This window comes from Botrytis sinoallii, assembly GCF_014898435.1.
Source record: "Botrytis sinoallii strain Bc 23 chromosome Unknown BSIN_025, whole genome shotgun sequence".
In the NCBI taxonomy this organism is placed as follows: domain Eukaryota; kingdom Fungi; phylum Ascomycota; class Leotiomycetes; order Helotiales; family Sclerotiniaceae; genus Botrytis; species Botrytis sinoallii.
Genome location: NW_024066052.1, coordinates 657,089 through 678,578, shown reverse-complemented (window position 1 = coordinate 678,578; position 21,490 = coordinate 657,089). Strand labels below are relative to the sequence as shown.

At 43.5% G+C, this 21,490-nt stretch overlaps 9 protein-coding genes across 9 annotated transcripts; 5 read left to right on the top strand and 4 right to left on the bottom strand.

Annotated features, from left to right (window-relative positions):
* Positions 1-595: 595 nt before the first annotated feature.
* On the top strand, positions 596-1,702 carry EAF02_010518 (uncharacterized protein). Its single transcript, XM_038906566.1, has 4 exons — positions 596-1,056; positions 1,112-1,190; positions 1,240-1,310; positions 1,363-1,702. Exons 1-4 carry the CDS (start codon positions 943-945, stop codon positions 1,459-1,461), a joined length of 363 nt encoding a protein of 120 aa, XP_038753830.1. The 5' UTR covers positions 596-942; the 3' UTR covers positions 1,462-1,702.
* On the bottom strand, positions 1,703-2,219 carry EAF02_010517 (uncharacterized protein; the record flags this gene model as incomplete). The annotated part of the gene is made up of 3 exons (XM_038906565.1): positions 1,703-1,971; positions 2,027-2,086; positions 2,169-2,219. 3 exons carry the CDS (start codon positions 2,217-2,219, stop codon positions 1,771-1,773), a joined length of 312 nt encoding a protein of 103 aa, XP_038753829.1. The 3' UTR covers positions 1,703-1,770.
* Positions 2,220-4,407: 2,188 nt separating this feature from the next.
* On the top strand, positions 4,408-6,370 carry EAF02_010516 (uncharacterized protein; the record flags this gene model as incomplete). The annotated part of the gene is made up of 2 exons (XM_038906564.1): positions 4,408-5,738; positions 5,788-6,370. The coding sequence occupies 2 exons, from the start codon at positions 4,408-4,410 to the stop codon at positions 6,368-6,370; spliced, it is 1,914 nt and encodes a 637-aa protein (XP_038753828.1).
* A 464-nt stretch (positions 6,371-6,834) lies between these two features.
* Positions 6,835-7,412, top strand: EAF02_010515 (uncharacterized protein; the record flags this gene model as incomplete). The annotated part of the gene is made up of 2 exons (XM_038906563.1): positions 6,835-6,949; positions 7,237-7,412. 2 exons carry the CDS (start codon positions 6,835-6,837, stop codon positions 7,410-7,412), a joined length of 291 nt encoding a protein of 96 aa, XP_038753827.1.
* An 879-nt stretch (positions 7,413-8,291) lies between these two features.
* EAF02_010514 (uncharacterized protein) lies at positions 8,292-9,069 on the bottom strand (the record flags this gene model as incomplete). The annotated part of the gene is made up of 4 exons (XM_038906562.1): positions 8,292-8,379; positions 8,435-8,727; positions 8,783-8,844; positions 9,048-9,069. 4 exons carry the CDS (start codon positions 9,067-9,069, stop codon positions 8,292-8,294), a joined length of 465 nt encoding a protein of 154 aa, XP_038753826.1.
* Positions 9,070-9,414: 345 nt separating this feature from the next.
* Positions 9,415-10,287, top strand: EAF02_010513 (uncharacterized protein; the record flags this gene model as incomplete). Its single annotated transcript, XM_038906561.1, has 1 exon — positions 9,415-10,287. The coding sequence occupies one exon, from the start codon at positions 9,415-9,417 to the stop codon at positions 10,285-10,287; it is 873 nt and encodes a 290-aa protein (XP_038753825.1).
* Positions 10,288-11,148: 861 nt separating this feature from the next.
* On the top strand, positions 11,149-14,244 carry EAF02_010512 (uncharacterized protein). The gene is made up of 6 exons (XM_038906560.1): positions 11,149-11,557; positions 11,612-12,681; positions 12,730-12,821; positions 13,066-13,163; positions 13,254-13,303; positions 13,437-14,244. The coding sequence occupies exons 1-6, from the start codon at positions 11,364-11,366 to the stop codon at positions 13,934-13,936; spliced, it is 2,004 nt and encodes a 667-aa protein (XP_038753824.1). The 5' UTR covers positions 11,149-11,363; the 3' UTR covers positions 13,937-14,244.
* Positions 14,245-14,594: 350 nt separating this feature from the next.
* Positions 14,595-16,315, bottom strand: EAF02_010511 (uncharacterized protein; the record flags this gene model as incomplete). The annotated part of the gene is made up of 5 exons (XM_038906559.1): positions 14,595-14,828; positions 15,031-15,277; positions 15,413-15,753; positions 15,987-16,085; positions 16,119-16,315. The coding sequence occupies 5 exons, from the start codon at positions 16,313-16,315 to the stop codon at positions 14,690-14,692; spliced, it is 1,023 nt and encodes a 340-aa protein (XP_038753823.1). The 3' UTR covers positions 14,595-14,689.
* A 1,248-nt stretch (positions 16,316-17,563) lies between these two features.
* EAF02_010510 (uncharacterized protein) lies at positions 17,564-19,087 on the bottom strand (the record flags this gene model as incomplete). The annotated part of the gene is made up of 1 exon (XM_038906558.1): positions 17,564-19,087. The coding sequence occupies one exon, from the start codon at positions 19,085-19,087 to the stop codon at positions 17,564-17,566; it is 1,524 nt and encodes a 507-aa protein (XP_038753822.1).
* Positions 19,088-21,490: the final 2,403 nt, after the last annotated feature.

The following is a 21,490-nucleotide window of genomic DNA, read 5'->3' as shown; positions in this document are numbered from 1 at the left end:
GGAATGATTGTGCTTGGTAAATAATACGAGACGAAAGCTTCCGCGTGTCTGTGCTATTGCCTGTGTAGATCAGATGGTACGAAATGGAGGGCTATAGGTAAGGAGGTGGACGTTCGTTGGCTGTGTCTCGCAATCTAGTAGAAGAGTAGTATTTTTGGTTGAATCTGTTTAATTTTACGTGGTTGAATGATTGAAGTGAGTTATTCATTGTTTTCGGTATGATGGTTTTATAATCTGTAGTATGTTTTGAATAAGAGAAGGGGGGAAGAGAGGCTGAAGAAGGTAAATGCGATACTGCGACCGATCGCTCTACTCCGTACCGTTTCACTGATCGATTTGGTAGATTAGTCATCTCCTTCCAATCAAAGCCCTCAGACTCTTCAGACAGATACCGATACCGTGAACAGGACGTAGGCAATGAAGGTAATTCAAAGACATCTTGTATTCATTCGACAGCCCTACAGCTATAGCTACAACACAGCCCTACGGTTGAATGGATCTATTTCGTGTTAGTTTGGTGAAAGTTAGAGATCCGAAAATATTCAATCGAAGTCCAAGGAATTATAGTACAGTATTAGCGCCCTCCTTTCGAGCTTTGTTTGCACCAAGCCGGAAAGCAGCAATAGTTCACGTGACCAAGACTGTTATGCCTAAACTACGGATAGGTAGTTCCAGAATATCAAAATACCATCATATGTCTACCGTAGATTGATATCTATCTGCGTCCAAAATCATACATAATCAAGAAGTCCTTTTATTTTAGATTCTGAGATTAATCGTTCTTCCATTGCAACAAACACCAACCTTCATTTGAACCGATTCATACAATCATCAGCTTATCCATATTAAATTCGCAAATCAATTCGTTCGCATCTCATCCTAAAGTACCCCGCCAACACCAATAATTTAGATAACCATCAACACTCCAAATATCCCATCACCATGGCAGACGTAGAAATGGCAGATGCCCCACCAGCTACAGGAAAGAAGAACGGTCTTAAGAAGGCAGGAGGTGGTGAAGGTTCGGAAGGCAAAAAGCGCTTTGAAGTGAAGAAGGTATAGATGCCTCGACTGTTGTTGGTTTTCTGCACAGCTTTAATAAGATATCTAGTGGAACGCGGTAGCTTTGTGGGCATGGGACATTGTTGTCGATAACTGCGCCATCTGCAGAAATCACATTATGGATCTTTGTAAGTTCGAGGGTGCCAAACATGATACCAACTGCTGACTTTCACAAAGGTATCGAATGTCAAGCAAACCAAGCCTCTGCCACAAGTGAGGAGTGCACTGTAGCTTGGGGAATTTGTAACGTCAGTAATTCCTCCCCTAGAGGTATTTGTTCTAACATCAGACTACGAACAGCACGCTTTCCATTTTCATTGCATCTCCCGTTGGTTGAAGACACGCCAAGTTTGCCCACTTGACAACAGAGATTGGGAGTTCCAGAAGTATGGTCGTTAAGTTGGGGGTTTGAGATTATATTTGGGATTGGATGGGGCATTTGAGGAAGATGATGAAGCTACGGACATGAAGTATAATATACCAAAAAGAGCGGCACGAATCTCATCTGCGCGGTTCATCCAAGACCCAGTGGGAGGCAAATGGAGAATTTCTGGCAGGATTGGCGTTAAGGACACAGAAGTAGAGCGAAACTTCGGTACAATGTAGCTTTCAATGTGAAGCGTTTTATTTGTGCCAATATATTGTTTGCATTTTGAGGTATTCCCAATCCTATGACGCCCCCAGATTAAATGTCCCTTCAACCATTCTTCAACCAACAGTCTTTCCATCCACAACAATCCCTTGTGTCGATGCATCCCGCCCACCTAAAGGTAACCATCTAACGGGGTGTTTCTTGTAGAAGGGCCATGGAGGCACAACGATGGCGAAGGTGAATGCCGTTCCAAGTAAACCGAAAGCAAGCGCCAGTTTGATATCTTGTTTGAAGAAGCCAACAAAGAAGGCAATGGCCTATTACTATCAATCAGCATATTTCGAATGACCAGGAAGGGATAGGATGATTTACTCCGGATATTGCCAATAGAGCTGTTGTCAAGAATTCTGCCAATCTTTGACCTTCAAAGTCCTACACGCGGAACAGGGCATGAGCATCAGACCCAGCTTTATGACCTTCATTAATACGATTGTGTGAATGATTGTATACTAACAATTTGTCCTTCGGCAAGATCCCGAACCTGGTCAAGAATTTGGTCTGCCATATTCGTAATTTGTGTGCAAAGTTGGGTGATCGATTTACAGAAACAACGAATCAAGTCTTCTACTAGATAAGAAAGTCGATTTTGTGAAATGTTACCAAATTCTACAAAGTGTCCCTTGAAGCTTAGGTTGAGGCCACACTTCAGCCTTGTTATGGTTATAGGTACCCTTGACTACTACTCGCCTTGGCCGAGAATTGGTAACCGGGGGGCTGAAGGCACATGGTTAGGGTTTGGGTGAGGGATGAGCGATTTTGGTTCAACAAGATGTACAGTTTACTTGATTCCTGTTACTCAAATGGCTTGATATTAAAGTTATCCTACGAGTATAGACAATACTATAGATATATGAGCTGGACGAAAACCTTCAAGTCTTGGCTAAATCGATAGTAGATAAGATGTGATGGGAGAAGATTCCAGTTCATGTATGGCGATAATCCACGACAAGAAAAGGCTTGGAAGATAAAGAACAAAGGGTATCCGAATGCAAGAATACATTCTCAGATGTTTGGATATACCAATGAAGAAGTCTCATGTCCTCAATGCACATTCCAAAATCAAGATCAATACGTCTTCTCGTGGGACCAAAGTATCCATTAGACAATTGGAACGCAGACAACCCAATGAATCCAAGCACCAATGCACCGATCCCGTATGTGAAAAGACGACTTGTATCGTTTGGCCTGTTGAAGAACATTATCAGGTCTTGGCCTTTGGATGATGGTACACAATCATATCACACCAGATGCCTCGATGGCCCCGAGCAGAAGGATTTGCCATGAGGACGTTGTTCATGTGGGAGAGATGATTTTGCAGAGAAGGAAAGAAGATGATCTATTGTGAACTCTTATGATCTAATCGACGAGATATGTAAGACCTAGCAAAATGTAATTGATACCTAATAACTACCTAACCACCTACCTAATCATACGAGCCATACTATATATATCAAATGTCTGAGAACTGGCTGGAGGTTGGTAGGTCAATTCTCCATCCATTCTCCACCAATTCCCCCCCACCAAATTCACTTTTTTTCCAATGAATGGAACTCTGAAGAAAGTGTACGGAGTAGTAAGGAAGAATAAGGAGTAACCTGGAAGGAACAATAAGGAATAAAGAATTCGAATAAGAAATAAAAGGAATGAAATGATTACCTAGGTATTGTACACCTCCAGCTGGAAACATACCTGGGAACACACCTGAACACCACCCATCCACCCATCCACCTATCCATCCACCATCGTGACCCGTACACTAATAACTACCATTAGTCATAATAAGCGCCTCCACCAAGATTTCTCTTTCAAGCTTTCTTCCTCCAACTCCACTTCTTGTCCTCCTTGAAAAATTACACCTCAAACAATATCGGATTGGTTTCGACCTTTCAACTCCCTTTCTTATTTAAACACAACATCTAACATCTCAATTCTTATCTTCAAATATCATTTTGCGATTAGCAACTTACCAAATATCTTTCATTTGGCCATTGGCTGTACCCTTGGCCATAACATAACGAGTACGCTTAGGGTTCCCAACACTACAAAAAACCGGCCGACCTTTTTTTCATCTTCTTTTACCTCGAAAAACTTCAACTCAAGACCGGCCACCCATAAAACCTACTTGCCCACCCTTCCAACAATCCAAGCCACGATCAATTCAATTTAAATACTGTTCCATATCGAAATATTCAAATTGTCGCATCAGAGCGATTGTCGAACGCGAGCGTCAATTCATTTCGACTCACAACGCCTCAACGGCTTCATAAACAATCAACCACCAAATTGGCGGGACTCGTATTCAAAGGCTTTTCCTTCATCCGTCCCCTCCTCGGTCCAGTGAAGATCTGGGCCTACTGCGGAGGCGACAAGAAACCCCCATAATTGCACTTTAAGCAATCCAAAATCGAAACATATAACCGCAGCTATACATACAAATCAAAAAGGGGTAGCGGATGGACGAGTAGCCATTCTTCACTAGACACCACACTGTACAGGGAGCACCTGTGCAAAGCCAACTATCAAATTGACGCCAAACAAGCGGTGGGCGCTCGTTGCGACCTGCCTAGACTTTGAAAGCTTTGGCTTCCTAGAAATTTGTATGTCGTTCTTGTTGTAACCGATGGAGTCTAATGGCTAATTCGCATGCAGAAACTTAACCTAAATATATCTTATCTATAATATTATAACTTAAAATGTCTGAACACGAAGACACCTCCCTTGATACCGGCTACAGCACGCCGGTGCCAGAATTAGATGATCACAGACATCAATCCCAATCTCTACCAAAAGCTCGTTCTCGCAGCGGTACTATCGATAGCATGCAAGCTCCTTCTCCCCGAGCTCCACACAGTCCAGACCTAGCACACGTAAATAACACACTTCTTCAAACAATCGCAAGAGATTTCGAGGAAGCCATTGTCGACGAGGACTCGAGAGGTGTATCTCCAATGGCCATTCGAATGGCAGATAGAAGTCGTAGAGGAACTGCTGTCACTGCCGATATCCGCTCCCTATCACCACCAAGCTCAGTGAAAGCATTTGCAGATGCAAGAAGAAGAGAACGAGAAATGTCTGTTTCGGACCCAACCCCTGGAAAGGCATTTGCAGATGCCAGACGGCTCGAAGACCATAATGCTCTTCATAGAACAGAATCACACGCCAGTCACCGAAGCCATCGTACATTTCGTAGCAGACGCTACACTAACGACAACGATGCAAAGAGCTTCGCAAGTTCGTGCAAGTCAGCCAAGGAAGATGTTTGCTTCCCTCTACATGCTTCTCCAACCAAAAACACCTTACAAATCAATTTTGAAACCCTCGAGGATTTCATTTTGGAGGAGGAAAATCGTTCCAAGACTCCCGTAAACCACACGCAACCTCGAATCTTCCACGATTTGAGAACTAACGGTGCGGTGCCCATGATTGTTACATCGGAAGGTACAGTTGTTGATATTCCTTCGGGTCCACCATCAATAAATGAGAAGTTGGATTCATCTAACCTCGAGGCACTTACCCGGCCAAAGCAATCGCACCCAGACACTAATAGGTTTGAATACTTTTCCTCGCACGGAGTAGATAGTATTCACGCATCGGAATTTGGTGATCTCATCTTGCCAGGAGAAGATATAAGAACCCTATTCACTCCTCCACAAGAAGAAGAACAACCAGGAGAGAGTGTCTGGTGGTTGAATATGAACAGCCCGACAGAGGAGGAGGTTCGTGTGATTTGCGAGGCATTTGGCGTCCATCCTTTGACCATCGAGGATATCACAGCTCAAGAAACGCGAGAGAAGATTGAACTCTTCCCTTCGTACTACTTCGCTTGTTTCCGTTCCTTTAGCGTTGTAGAGATTGAGGACGGCCAGGAATACGATCCATTCAACATTTATGTCATTGTCTTCCGAGAGGGTCTACTCAGCTTTAGTTTTTCGCCAAATCCACATGCAGGCAGTGTTCGTAAGCGTATCACATTGCTGAAGGATTATTTGTCTTTGAACAGCGATTGGATTTGCTACGCGCTAATGTAAGTTCTCCCAACAAGTCACCGAGACCATGAACTGACAATTTCACAGTGATCATATCGTTGATACCTTTGGCCCTGTTATCCACAAGATCGACAACGAGACAGATACGATTGAGGATCAAGTATTCATTGCTCGCAGTGATGACATGCATGCCTTTTTACGAAAAATCGGCATGGTTCGAAAGAATGTTATGGGTCTGATGAAACTTCTGGGTGGCAAGGCCGATGTCTTGAAAGGCTTCACAAAGCGCTGTAATTCGAACTACCTCGTCACTCCTCACATGGATATCGGTATGTATCTTGGCGATATTCAAGATCACGTTGTCACCATGATGACCAGTTTGGGTCACTCTGAGAAGATGCTCTCAAGATCGCACAGCAATTATCTCGCACAGCTGTCAATTGACAACATCACCCAAGGGAACAACGCCAACAAGGTTCTCAGCAAGATTACTCTTCTCGCCTCCATCCTCGTTCCTCTTAACTTGGTATGTGGTATGTTTGGTATGAATGTTGCTGTTCCTTTCGGGAACGCGACGAACACCCTCGTTCCGTTCTTTACAATTTTAGCTGTACTGGTGGTTTTCTCTCTTGCTTCCTTGGCCCTTGCAAGACGGTATAGATATATTTAGAAGTTTGTGGGAAGAATTGTGCTTGATCTAATAATACTGTTGAGAGGGTTTGTAAGCTTGGTAGATGTGGTAGATGTGGTACAGAACTTGGGCTAGATTCATGGTGTTACTATTACGGATCTTTTGGATACATTTTAGATGTCTTTAGATTTTGATATTGTTAATAAACCAGATACTACCTAGAATGTATGAATTGCATGACTTCAGTAAAGTGATAATTGATATGTGCTTCAAGATGTCTGGTCTGAAGCGGCCAAAGAGGATTTTACACGTGACCCGATCAATGACGCTGATACCGATAATCTTTGAACCCGGCAAAATTTCTGAAGCTCTGTATCAAAGCATTGAATTTTAACCCTAGCAAATCGCCAATATCTCTGTCGCACACATAGGAATCCTTTCCTCTCCTCTCCAAACAAAATCTCAACACATCACTGCGAAATTCTCCATCAGCTAAACAAAAAATGGATTCCTCATCTCTTCAGCAAACACCGGATCTCTCCAAGTTGTCGGATAGAGACAAGCAGGAATTGCAACAGTTTATTGTTAATGAGACGCAGAAGGCTAGGATTCAACAGTGTATGTGTTTTTTTTCTTGTCTTTCTTTCTTTCTTCTTTTGCTTTTTTGCTTTGGCTGCTGGAGTTCTTCTGGAGTTCTTCTGGAGTTTGTTTTGGGGTGGTGGTTTTTGTTTGGGGGGGGGGGGTTCTGGGGGAGTTGTGAATTGTACTGCACTGCACTTCATTGCCACGCCGAGTCTTCTTCCCCTCCATGCAAGAGGGAAGGCTATTTGAAAACCTGAATGGGCATAAGAATAAGAACCTGAAAAATAAGAACCACAAGCTAACAACCTCTCCCCTCAAAATAGCCGTTCACTCCCTAACCGACGTCTGCTGGAAAAAATGCGTCACGGGCAGTATCCGCAGCGGCAAGCTGGACAAGAGCGAAGAGAGCTGCACGATGAATTGTGTCGAGAGATTTTTGGATAGTAGTATGGCGGTGATTACGCATTTGAATACTATGAGGGCGAATGGGGGGGCTTAGGTTGGGGGGTTGGGTTGTGGTTTGAGGAGATGGGGATGTATGATTATTAGTTTGATGGGATGGGATGCGATGCGGTGGATGGGATGGGATGGGATGGGATGATGTTTTGAGGGGATGTCTGTGTTGGAATGGATATCTTATGATATGATATGATATGTATACTTTCTTTCCACTTGTTTCTGATATGACGAGGTGAGGGAGAGGGGGATGGAGCGTTAAATGAGGTATATGGATATGAATGAGACATGCATGAATGATGTCTCTTGTATGAATAGAAAAATCTAGGCGGATATGCTATGTGATTTGGGATCAATGAATAACATGATATCCCTTCTCGCAGGATCTTGACCTCGTTGTGGAGGAAGTCGATGAATGGTGCTTGGCTGTATTGATGTGTGGAGGGTAAGAAAGTAGCGAGGTGGATGGATAGACAGCCATTCTACATGAGGGTATGTTAATCCAATATACGATTTGAAAATCACTTGGAGGGGCTCATGAATTTGGAGTAGAAGCTTGATTTGTTACGAATCATATCCCTTATGCAGGCGGAACTCCAAGGTTTTCATATGGATTCATGCAACCGCAAGTCGAACTCGTTCGCTTGTACACAGTTTCTCAAAAACAAAACATAATGTAGCACATGATAGAGAGCCATGATAGAGAGCCGTCACAAACAAAACATATACAAGTTCAAGTGTATCAAGAATTGTTATTGGCAGGGTAATACTGCATTGGTATACACATTTTGAAAATCATCTCATTACGCTAAATGGATGTGGGTATCGACCAATCGTAGAAAAAGCTGGTTGTTTCTTCAACCATAAAACTTTTTGTTTCCCTCAAATCCAGATTCCTAATTCCACTCCCAGTTTTGATAATTTAGACAATGGCGAGCTTGGTGGCAGCAATGTCAAGAGCATCAACATCAGCAGTAAGACGGGCGAAGGCCTTCTTAGATCCATCAGGTCTGCAGTCCATGTGTTAGTAATTGCACATGATGGAAGAATTTGAATTGAGCCTACCTGATGAGGGTGTTGATCTTGACGGTGTCAATGTCGTAAAGCTTCTTCAAGGCCTCCTTGATTTGAGCCTTGTTGGCCTTGATGTCGACAATGAAGACAAGGGTGTTGTTCTCCTCGATCTTCTTCATGGCGCTCTCGGTGTTCAATGGGTGGATGATAACCTTGTGCTCATCGAGACGGGGTTGGGAAACGATGGAAGTACGTGGGTACTTTGGTGCACGGGAGAGTTGGAGGGTCTTAGGTCTGTGGAAGGTGGTCGAGAGACGGACCTTGCGGACCTTGTGGGAGTGAACCTGAAAGAATCATTAGTATCAAATATTAATCTCAAGAATGGATAGAAGAACTTACACCCTTCAAGGTAGCCTTAGCAGCGGCATTGGCCTTCTTGTTACCACCCTTGGCGGCGGCACCTATTAAAACTTACGCATCAGCAAGCGCTCTTGAAGAACTCGCAATATCTGCTACTGCTGGTGCGCATCTTTCGCATTCCTTCCGGCTGTGTCTGGAAATATTTTCATATTTCGTAATTTCAAAGCGGTCGCAATATTTTCCAAGGACGATATTGCGATTAAGAAATGCGATCAATGCGAATTTGAGAGAAAGGAGACTGTACCTTTCTTTGCTACGGGAGCCATTTCGACGAATATACTTCCTGAGGGATTAGTATTGGAATTGAGTTGTCGAGGAGTTGATGGATTGCTTCGAGAAAATATCTAGAGAGAAAAAGTCGAATTCACAGATCGTGGGCGAAAATTTCGCTAATCGGAGAAACTGTTTTGCCGGATACCGAAGAATGACAAGGGATGCATTTTTCCATCTAATTTTTCGAAGTAAATACTTTGTGTACTAGTCGGGTTTAATCTTCTGTTATTAATTGATTAATTTTGGGTTTTTAATCTTCGTGAAGATCTTCCGTCTTTTTCCCTCGTGAAGACTCATGCGGGTTTCAGCATTGATTTGAAGTCCTCAAATCTTTCACCATGGGTATCAACAAAAAAACAAAACTTAAGTCTCTCTCACAAGGACGACCACCCACGATCAAGAAACCAGCTCAACGTATTTCAAGCAAAGCTACTCGAACAATTATTCGTAAGCACCATACGTTAGAAAAGCAAAAGGCCAAGGCGTTAGCAGAAGGTGATGAAGTTAAGGCGGCGGCACTAACACGTGAGATTGCTTCACAAGGGGGATTGGAAAGCTATCAACGTGCAAGTCTAATCGGGCAGGGCAATGATAGAGGTGGAGATAGTAGCAAGATCTTGATGGATTGGCTAGCGCCTCTATCTAAAGATCTCAAGGACCTAGTTGAAAGGAAGTCACCTGTCCGCATGTTAGAGGTTGGAGCTTTGAGTACTACGAATGTTTGTTCAAGAAGTCACACCTTTCATGTTGAGAGAATTGATCTAAATAGTCAATCAGAGGGAATCACGCAGCAGGATTTCATGGAACGCCCGCTACCGAAGGACGAAACCGAAAAATTCAACATAGTCAGTCTTTCTCTAGTCTTGAACTACGTTCCGGATGGCGTAGGCAGAGGTAATATGTTACTCCGAACTCGCAAATTCTTGGAAACAATCTGTCCGGCTGGTGATGGCTTTAGCGAATGGTTTCCGGCATTGTTCTTGGTACTACCATCGCCTTGTGTGAACAACTCACGTTATATGGATGAAGCGAGACTGGAAGCAATCATGGAGAGCTTGGGATACGTCATGGTGAAGAAGAAGCTTTCGAACAAGCTGGTATATTATCTCTGGCGTTTACAGTCGCCAACGATGAAACCACGACAATGGAAGAAGGAAGAGATTCGAGCTGGAGGCAGCCGCAACAATTTCTCAATTGTGCTTAAGAATTGATCGTTATAATGGGGGGAGGGCAGGCGGTCTACATTATACATTGTACGTTGATGGACCGGTTGCAACTGTGTCCCACGAACGACTATCAGAAGGAATTCTAACGACAATCAACACAGATTCCGGCATCGACCGGAATGTCCAGCTTGCTTCCGTACACTGAGGGGTTGTATAATGCATGGAGCGATAGGCGCAAGATGCAAAATGGGCTCGGACTACAAATTTTATATGGTGGGTCGGCACCCTTGAGGAACATTTCGGCCTCTCCTGATGAATAAATAGACAAGACGAAAGATCGCCCAATCAGTTAATGAGAAGGTACTGGTGCGTAATGCGAAACAGTCAAAATCATGAATGGCATGGGGAGATTCGGGAGAATTAGTTGAGGCATTCGAAGGTGGGGGGACTTTTGAGTTTTTACACAAAAGTACCATGTAAAGGATGGATAAGAATACGGTAGATATCAGACTGGCCGAGAACTGCAAAGGACCTGACGGGCAGGTGGGGCATCTAATCCATGCATCTACCTGCGCCGCTGCATTTCCAAGTTTCTACTAAAATGTTACACTACTTGAAGGGCAAACTCGAAGATTGCAGTCTCAATGGTAAGTTGGAAAGTCTAGAAAACTTTGCTTAAAGGAACTCAACGAATGAGAAACATAGGAGGAGAGGAAAGAGGGGAAGAAACAAAAGTAATGGTTGCACGAAAATACAAGGGATGATATAAAAAATTTGTGTTGTGCATAAAATTGAATCCCGCATGACATCGGCATGAAAGCCCGATAAGCGTTATCTTTGGCTGGAGAAGCTTGCTTGATTTTTAAAAAGGCGGACTAAAACCATAAAATATCATTCTAGATAGTTCTCAATATGCAACCCACACCCAATTACACCCAATTCTTGATCCTGCCATATTAATTTGCTCGTGTGTCCATTCTCAAGAAACATCAGATGGTTTGGCAGTGATTTTTCTCTCAAGGTTTACTAAGGATTCGAAGATATAGAATTTTGTCAATCTCGGTTTCTGACTGTGGCATTTGATGATATCGCAATAACGAATAATATATTGCATCCTCATCATGGCGCCTCCTCCCAATCGAAATCCAACAACCTTTCATGAGTACGAGCATGGCACATCAGGATCCCCCAGAGGCTCTATTAGTAGCAATCGAAGTGTACGATTCGACTCGGGCAATTTCTCTCCATCTGCAGATTCTGATTATCTAGCCCCTGGGGATCAGAATGAACAGATGGAAGGTTTGAGGAGACGAAGGTATTTCGTCCTTCTCTTTCTTCGCGTGTATGATGGCTAATTTTTGATTCCAAGGTCTTCGATTGCCATGCGATTTAACTCTATTGCCCATGCTGGAGGTGTAAACAGCATCGAGAACTTCGCGCGAAGTTTAACACGAGCTACTGCCTTCCACGAAATTACTCCGCGCCGCCCGTCCTTCATACTTGCTGGGGACGGCACCGGAGAGGGTGATGATCCAGATGTAGAATATGGAGGATTACAGGCGGACTATGGTAGAATACCTCGATCTTCCTTGATCAGAGAACAGCTACGGAGATCAAATTCGGATGGTGTGGGTGATGACGAATCTGCAATTGGCGATGAGACAGAGAGCAACCTATCCCGGGTTGCCAGCCACATGAAGCCCGAAGGAGAACGGCTTCTTGGAGGCGATCGCTCAAGCGTGCAAGGAAGTGTAAGAGGCGGTCAATCCATCTTTGCCATTGCTCCGCATCTATCAACTCCTTTGGCGGGAAGCTATGGAACGTCTTACGGCACATTACGTTCAAACTTAAACGAGTCATCGATGATCCATGCTGGCCAACTTTGGCGACAACAACAAGCCACCGGCGCAAATGTTGCTGACGGGGAACACATGCCTTTGATTGTCAAGGAGGTTGAAGAAGATGGAAAGATCGTACTTGTGGTTGAGGGACAGTCTACGCTTCCACAGACGATCCTTAACTCCACGAATGTTCTCATTGGAGTTGGACTGCTCAGTCTCCCTATGGGTTTGAAGTACTCGGGACTGCTATGTGGCATGATATTACTCTTTCTATCGGCGCTTGTTACGTCGTACACGGCGAAATTGTTGGCTAAGTGTATGGACAGAGATCAGAGCCTTTTGAGTTTCGCAGACGTTGCTTATGCAACCTATGGTCGCAAGGCAAATATAGCGACTAGTATACTTTTCACTATGGAGCTTCTTGCGGCATGCGTTGCCTTGATTGTCCTTTTTGCAGATTCCCTTAATTCGCTAATTCCATCCGTCGGAGTCAATGAATGGAAAATTCTATGCGGTCTTCTTTTGATACCACTCAATTTTGTCCCCCTGCGTTTATTGAGTTTTACCAGTATTCTTGGAATCGTCTCATGTTTTTCCAGTATGTAAAACTATTCCCCAATTCCAACATATCAGCTAACCATGATAGTTGTGCTAATAATTCTCATTGATGGGTTTGTAACACCACGAACTCCTGGTTCTCTATTGGAACCGGCAACTCAATATATTTTTCCAGCCAATGTAAGTATCTTAGATGCGCCTCATCTCAGTATCATTCGTCATTGTATATCATATCATCACCAAAAACACCCAGGCTATCAGGTCTATTGTATCCTCGTACACTTCTAACGTAAATTGATGCATTCAAACCGCGGTGGTCAAATTCGAATCAAAGAATCATCTCCCAATATAATGTTTCCGAGAATGAGATTGACATGATATGATATCTATCACTCTAATTTTTGCTAATACTACTCCTGTCTAGTGGCTCACGCTCCCACTTTCGTTCGGCCTTATGATGTCGCCCTGGGGAGGACATTCGGTTTTCCCCAACATTTATCGTGACATGAGACACACATATAAGTTCGACAAGGCAGTCAAATACACATTCAGTTTCACAGTAAGTTTCGATTAATCTCCAACCTCGCCTACATTGTGCTAAACATTTCATAGTAATGTGCTTGATGCTACAACTGCTCTGGCTGGTATATTGATGTTTGGAGGTAAGCCCGCATTTCAAATTCAGCGCTCCCCTCTTCCTTACATCTTAGTCTTTGGGTCTATCCTTCTTCCGTTCAAGAAACACATCCCCCCACAAGCAGCTTCAATGCCAGACAGACACTAATATGTCTGTAGATAACGTTATGGACGAAGTGACTGCCAACATTATTGGGAACTCAAGCTACCCTCGCAGCTTGTCTCTTATGATATGCATATTCATTGCCATAATTCCATTGACCAAAGTCCCTCTGAACGCCCGCCCTATTGTTTCCACAATCGAATTGCTCTGTGGGCTTGATTCTCGCGCCATGCCCGAATCACAGGCCCTTACCGGACTCTCAGGCTACACTCGTGGTATAATCAAAGTTGCCATTCGTATCATTGTTCTCATCGTATTTGTAATCATTGCTGTTGTCTTTCCGGCTTTCGATAGTATTATGGCGTTTATGGGTTCGGCTTTATGCTTTACCATTTGTGTCATCCTACCACTTTTGTTCTACGTCAAGATGTTTGGAAAGGAAATCAGTAGGAGAGAGCTAATATTGGATTACTGCTTGATTGCTATTAGTTCTATAATGGCGGTTGTGGGTACCGTCTGGGCTTTCTTGCCCAAGGAACTTATTCACGCCGAATAATGCGCGTACGGCATACGACGCGTTTTTAATATTCTTGGGGAGGCAGCACACACGTTTCAGAAATTTATTCGTTGCATGGTTCATATGGATTGGTATTGGAGTTCTGCATTATGCATTGATGGTGGGTCGTTGATACTCTCTATGCAGTCGCTCCATACCCACCTTTTCTTTATTTTGTTTATATATATTTCTTATTTGGTTCTTGGGTTGTCAGTCATGGAGAATGGTCGCTGGTTGTTCTGTGCATATGATGGAGATGAAGTTACGTATATATTTAGGGTTTAAATGAGAAATAGGATATACTACTACTACTCGATTGCGTGCAATGTTCTCGTGAATATTATATGTAAGCGTCCTTTGACCATTTGCTTTCGGGGGGTTCATAGTCTTGAGTGAGCTGTTGGTGAGCATTGGGATAGTTGTAGTGGAGATATACGAGTGACTACCTACTTGCCTGGTTGAAGGAACAATGCTCGTGCTTTCATTCAAATCAAGTTTTGGGAATACAAAATAGGTAGTTGTGATAATACGAAGTCTACCCCATTACTCTGTAGAATTCTAAAGGATTCAATGGTATCACTATATCTTTTCATCAAGTCTTCTCATCTTATCTTCAACACCCACCTTTCGTAATTGCATCTCTATACCTCGCATTGTGAGACAAAAAGTCCAATATATATTTCCGATATATATACAGTCTGGATTCCTAATATTACATGCAATCCCACCATCATCCATTCGCATACTTTTGCATCACTGCTTCTTATCGGATTGTCCCTGTTCTTGTCCCTTTGCCTTCTTGGTAGCATCTGGTTGACCGACAATCTTAACGGCATCTTTGGTGTAGATGTAACTCATTCCGCTCCAAATGGTGGTTGTGGCTACTAGGTATCTGTGTGATTTGTTAATGTACTATTTTTATCGACTCATCGGTATCTCGTTTCCTTGCTACATCAACTCTTCTCTCGGATTTGAATCTCTTCACCCATACTCCTCGCATCACTGGCTTCAGATACATCCTACCCAACATCTTGCCGAACGAGTAAAGAGTCCAGTGCAGAAGAAAGAAGAAGAAGAAACATAGATTGACTCACTGAAACCCCGTCATAGCAATCCCAACATCCCAAGTAATCAAGGGCAAAGCCGTCGTTGCTCCAATTAATCCCAACTGCAATGCCGTGTTATACTTACTAATAGTAGTTGGATGTACCTCCGCCGATGGAAGTGAAAAGTCCCAATAACGAGAGAAGGTTTTGGGAGGAGGGAGAGAAATCCATCGCCAATAGATGGCGGAAATGGCGAGCCCAATGTCGCGGCCGAGGATTATGGTTGCGAGCCAGACTATGATAGAGAGAGTTATGTTTAGTCATCTTTCTCTTTTTCTTGAAAAGGGTGAGGATTGATGTTCGAAATATTGGGCAGAGATTGACATCATCAATATACCAAGGCACAAAGGAGGAGTAAGAAAAAACATACCAGGCAAACCCCCCTTAATCGCCAAACAAACCGTCAAAATGGTCATCAGCGTCTTATCCGCCATCGGATCAATAACCGTGCCCACTACCGTTTGTAAATTCCATTTTCTCGCAATCCATCCATCTACCAAATCCGTAATCCCAGCATAGGCAAAGAGTCCAACAGCCCACGCGTGTTGATCATGCAGAACGAGGTATCCACAAACGGGCGCAGCGATGAGACGAGAAAAGGTGAGAATATTAGGGACGGTATAGATGTTTTCATGGGGAGTGAGCGATTTCATGGATTTCAGGACTTCGAGGGGTTTCTTGAGGGGTGTGGGTGGGGGCGTTGGTTGTTTGCTGTAATTGCGTTTGCATTAGGTCTCTTCAGTTTGAGAGGGAAAGGAAAGGATAGAATCCAATAAGAAATCCATCGCTGTGTATCCAAACAACTCTCAAGTTCACCTAGCTCATCTCCCATCAATGAAAGCATCACTCGACTTCTCATAATCTCGCAAGTCACGTGATATAAATACCCTTTCCAAGAAACTCTCATCCCAACTCCCACCAAAAAAAAGAAACAATCACCATACCTTTCCTTCTCCCCACCACTCTCCGTCGAATACCTCACAATCCCCCTCTCCCGTCGTGATCTATAACCCATTAGTCCCATACCACACAACCCCGCGCGGCTATCACCACCCGCAAAATAAATCAATCCTCACATATCAGAAAAGAGCGCACCCCCATTCCTCCCCTCCCAACCCCACCCCACACTCCTCCCCCTACACATCGATCTCGAAAGCGTATGCATCGCCACCCGCGGCATCGAACGCGTATAATTCGTTCCCATCCCCGTCGCCAGCCCTCCCTTCCACAACATGAAAAATTGTTGTTTAGCCATCACTCCCGATCTTCTCATTGCATCCTGTTTTTCCCTGCAACCCTGGAGAAACTTTACTTAAGACCCAGCACTGATAAACTCAATCCGACGGGAGGTTTATTTTATCGAAGTCAAAAGATATGGTTTGAGTTTGTTGGGTGTTTGGGGTGGGAAGAACCTTGATCTTAAATCGGATGGAATCCAAAATACACTTTTCCAATCAAATATGGAATTGCCCGCGGGGAAGGTGGGGTGTCTGCTCTTCCGGAAACCAATAGCCGCCGCGCGTTTATTGGCGGTAGGTAAGGTATCACAATGTTTCATCACCATAAATCTACAAAATATGAACATGAGCTTGAAGGAATGTTTCTTCTTACTTGTCCAAGTGTAGAAGGGTGTCTTGTTAATTTTGTACATTTTTTGGTCTATGGAAAATCATTAAGAACTAGGTATGGAAAATCATCTTGATGTACAATAGTAAATGTATTTCATGAAAAAGATGAAATAAAGTATCACGGAGAGAAAGTTCGATTGATACACAAATATCAAGCAAGAGTCACTTTCATATGACGTTATCTGTAAGTTCTTTAAGAATATCAATATTTAATTACAAATTCAAGCCTATTTAAGAGCTGCTCGCCCGATTGACCTCTATAAAACTGTTCAATATACAGTTGTAAAACGGATAATTTCAACAACGCCTACAAAACCAAGAATCAATGACACCTATCGGGATCATCGTTCAGTGATGGTATAACAATGGTATCCGCCCCGACAATCATTCCAAGAATATTGCTGCTAAATATCTGCAGTACACGTACGCCTGCGCCAGCGACCATGCGTAACCCATATACACACACACGAACTTATATATACCCTGGCGCCAGCAGTCACCCGTAACCCATACATACGTACATACATGTATTTAACCGATTAAAATCAAAGTAAAAAAGTTTCAAGACCCGGCATCCCAATCGCCAAGAAAGAGACTTTGTCTCATAAGCCATTTTCGAATAACCAAAACAAAGAAAAAGCTTCCTATCGATACAGAAAGGTTGCAAAATGGTAACGATCATGAGACATCTCCTCCAAAGAAAGAGGTTGAATGTATCGTCAAAATATACAAAGAAGTTATGCTCGCTCTCCAGCTTCGCGTCCGTTATTAGAATGGGCGTAGTGGCGTAGGAGGAAAGGTAGGAGCTGGATGATACAGGTCATCTGATTCTGAAGAATATATAATCAAAGTTGGCATATTATGTTGTCTGCCACTTTTTGAATCAACAGCTTCTAAAGTCCGTTTGAAGAGGGCCAAGTTTGATGGTCCACGTTGTAATGAGCATGCCCAGTGCTGACATTTCCCGGCGAGGTTTCCATGTTTTGAGTATATTGATTGCCAGTTTGTGTGTTGTATGGTTGGTTAGATTGCGACATGGTTCGCTGCGCTTGAGAATAGCCATGCGAAGGAGTGGTTGCATCTCTTGTTTGATATAGATTTGGGGAAGCATATGTACTCTCATTGAAGTTTCTCGAGCCCATTTGGCTCTGGAACATTCCAGAAGCCGCCGAGTCGTGTGAACTCCTCGAGCTCATTTGACCTTGGATCATAGCAGGCATCCCCGATACCATTTCGGATACTCCAGAACTAAGTCCTTGCTGGCCATAACTCGAAGATCGGTGAGCAAGGGGTGTTGCATTCATGTTAGAGATGGAACCATGTCGCTGCTGTCTGTAGACATTGTTGTATGCATCAGCTCTTTGTGCGTCATACGTGCTTGGGGTTGATGAGTATTGAGCGTAAGAAGAGGCATGCGAACTTGTCGCAGGTAGTCCTCCGGTATAAGGACTGATGGAATTTGGGCTCCCAGAGAGAATGTTATTGTAAGAGCTTGGACCTGAGCTTACTGCAGGGAAATTTCCGTTGAATGGCGCGAGACTGTATGGTGCGGCTGACATGCCCATTGTGTAGTTGTTGTTGGAGAGAAGGCTGCTGGTTTGGTATGCCATGCCATGCGCAGATGGTGCTGGTAATCGTGGCGCATTTCGATTTGAATAGTCGTAATTGCTCCGTCCTGAATTGTGTTGGTAGGCAAGGTGATTTTCATGTACGTCGTCTTCATTCAAGAGATTGGAGTCATTGGGAGAGTGCTTGTAGCTTTTGCTATAGATAATGTCCCTACGCGGCTTGACGTCTGGGAATGCATTTTGTGGGATTGAAAGTTTACCAGAGACGACATCATCGATTGTGTAATACGACACAATGTGATGGGTGAGTTCTCCTACTTGGACGGTGATTGTCTTCTTGATGAGACAATTTCCATCCTTCTTGAAGTCGTATGAATCAACCAATGAACCGACCAATTCACGTTCCATCTCTTTGTTGAGTGGTCCATGCATAGAAGAGTAAACGCTGCCTCCGGGACTGGTGGAACCATTGCCATTCTTTCGAATGCCTTGTCTCTTGTCTTTGGCCATGGCTCTCTTTTTCTCTCCTGGTGCAAATGGCTTATTCAACTCTCTGTAGACAAGGAAGTTTCCTACCATGCGACTTGGACTCCATGTTGTACCATCGGTCCATCGTTTTACTCCAGAGGACTGTGCTTCGTGTATGAAAATGTTGCCGCTCTTGATGAGTTCAGATCGCTCCTTGTCATGGGGGCGACGGGCAATATGATTAATCTTTCCAGTAAAGGCAGCTTCGAGAAGGATCATTGCAGCTTTTGTGTCGGGGATGTAGCCATACCAAGTTGGCTTAAGGGTACCATTCACCGCAACCGGTACAGGCATTGGCATAGAAGCACCTAACGATGCCATCATGGAGACTGATGTGATACTATATGGGGTGGGTAGGTTGTAATGTGTACTAACGACAGTTGACTGACAGAAGGAAGAAGGTTAAACAAGAAAGGAACTGTCGGGAGAAGGTGGTGGATGTGGTAACGTAGTAGTGGTGATATACTCCTGGTGTGTTGGACGAGTAATGATAGATTCAAGATCGAATATCGAATATCGAATAATGAACAATGAACAATGTATATTGAGAAATATCGAATTTTCAAGCCGAGATAATGTTAAGTGGGAAGAAAAGAAGAGACCCAATGATAGCTGGCACTCCACTGAGTGACAACGACTAATAAATATAAAGTTCGGTGAGAGAATAAGGCTGAGAAAAACAAAGTTCAATATTGAACTATGGAAAGTTATTATGTGGAAATGTCAAATTGCTGGTAAAGCTTTTTTTTTGTCTTTCTTTAGAATTATGAGGATATTTGATGTTCTTGAGGTCGAAATGACGAGGTACGGGTATATATGTAAACGACGGGGTTTTGAGCTTGGGCTCTCGTTCGATACGTTCCGGTGGATGGATGTTCGAGGTCGATTCCGAGTACGATGGCTGATGGATGCTGATTTGGATGTCGATGTTGGTTTGGATGTCAGGCTTGCTTGGCTGTGAAGAGCAAAGATTCCATTCAACTGGACGATTGATGATGATAGTCGGATGAATGGGAAGAAGAAGAGTGTGATCGGTTCTTGCGTTCCTTTCGCTTTTTGCTTTTGCTTTTGCTTTTGCTTTTTCTCATTTACGTGTGGGATGGTATGGTAATAAGAAGATAGAAGTGATGAACCAAATCTCCAGAATAGAAAGAGCAATTTGGAAAAAAAGAGAGTTTGAGAGAAGTTGCGGGGGAGAAATCAAGCTAAAGTACTGGGAGGTATACTAAGTCACGACTCACATGATGCAGCAACGATTTAGGATTTATTAACCATCTAGCAGCATTTTACTATCATTTAAATAGTAAAAGCAATAGCAAAAAGCAATGAATTTTATCTATCTATATCTACGCTTAACTTAAGGAGGGAAGGAGTCAAGAAAGAGTAAACGTTTGAAAAGTGGAGTGGTGGTAAGAGACGGACTACCTAGTAGTATCAACGATTCCAGACTTTTACACTTTATTATTATTGTCCAGTTATGACTTCGGAGTTACGAGCTATGAGTTATGTTATCTTATGTTATTGGCTTGCTACATTCACCGGTCGAGTCGAGTCGAGTCTTGTCCCAAAGAGTTAGGAATGAGAACTCAGACCCAGGTATCCCGTTCGAAAAACTACTGACGGATCAGAAGCTGTGTACAGCGGACTTTTGCTAATTTTCCGCGAAAACTAATTGGTATTTTGTGTCCTCTGCACTCTGCACTCTGCACTCTGCACTCTGCACTCTGCACTCTGCTGCACTCTGCAATCTATCATCTACAATCTGTAATCTGTAATGCATGTAGGTGTGTTATAACTCAAGTCGTGTTAGTCCAGTTAGTCCGGTTAGTCGTCTTAGTCCCTCTAGTCGTGTTAGAACTGATTAGTCGAGTGGAAATCCATCTGGTAGGTGAGGTCAAGAAGTGGACATACCAAGACTTGACGAAAAGTAGCAACTAGGTAGGAGCTATGTACTCATGTATGACTTGTGTATTGCCCAATAATTAGTGATCAATGATCATATCTGTGCATCACTTTACCCAGTTCTCCCGCTAACTCTACATGGGGTCCGGCTATTTTCTGAATGGTTCATCGCCGGTACTAGCATCTTGTTCAACTCTCAACTTGCAAGGGACGAGGAGCTGTGTTGCGCCTAAGATGCAGGAACTGAACTCGAAGACTCTTGAGATTGAAAGTCAAAGACTCAAGAGTCAATTTATTCCAATGTTCAGGGCTATCCGTGGTCCAGGCGTCAAACCTTTAAATTTGAAGAACCTGAAATAATACACCGTATATACCACACCGTACCCATACCCAGCTACACACCCATTAATAAACGAAGATACAGCACGGCTGGTGAGTTGGTGAATCGTAACGTGTCGACACTACGACTGCTTGGGTCAATACTTGTCTGGGATATAGTCCTTACAAGCGTAGAACGAAATGCCTGTTGATGGCGATGCATTGCGCTCCATCCCTCATGCCCGCCCTCACAGCCAGGTTCTGGGATTTGCTCATTTGGAGGTGGGAAATCTCCGTAGAATGTACTTCTATGCTTGTAATCTGAATTCTCGACATTTAATTTCATACATAACACAGCTGAGGAAATTATTTCCAATATTAATTGACAAGGTGTGCTGCGGATTAGCTTTGGCTCTACATCGTATGTACAACATGGATTCACAAGAGCCGAAATCACTATACGACATCTCTCTGAACAAATGGAACATCACAGCAGCAGATATC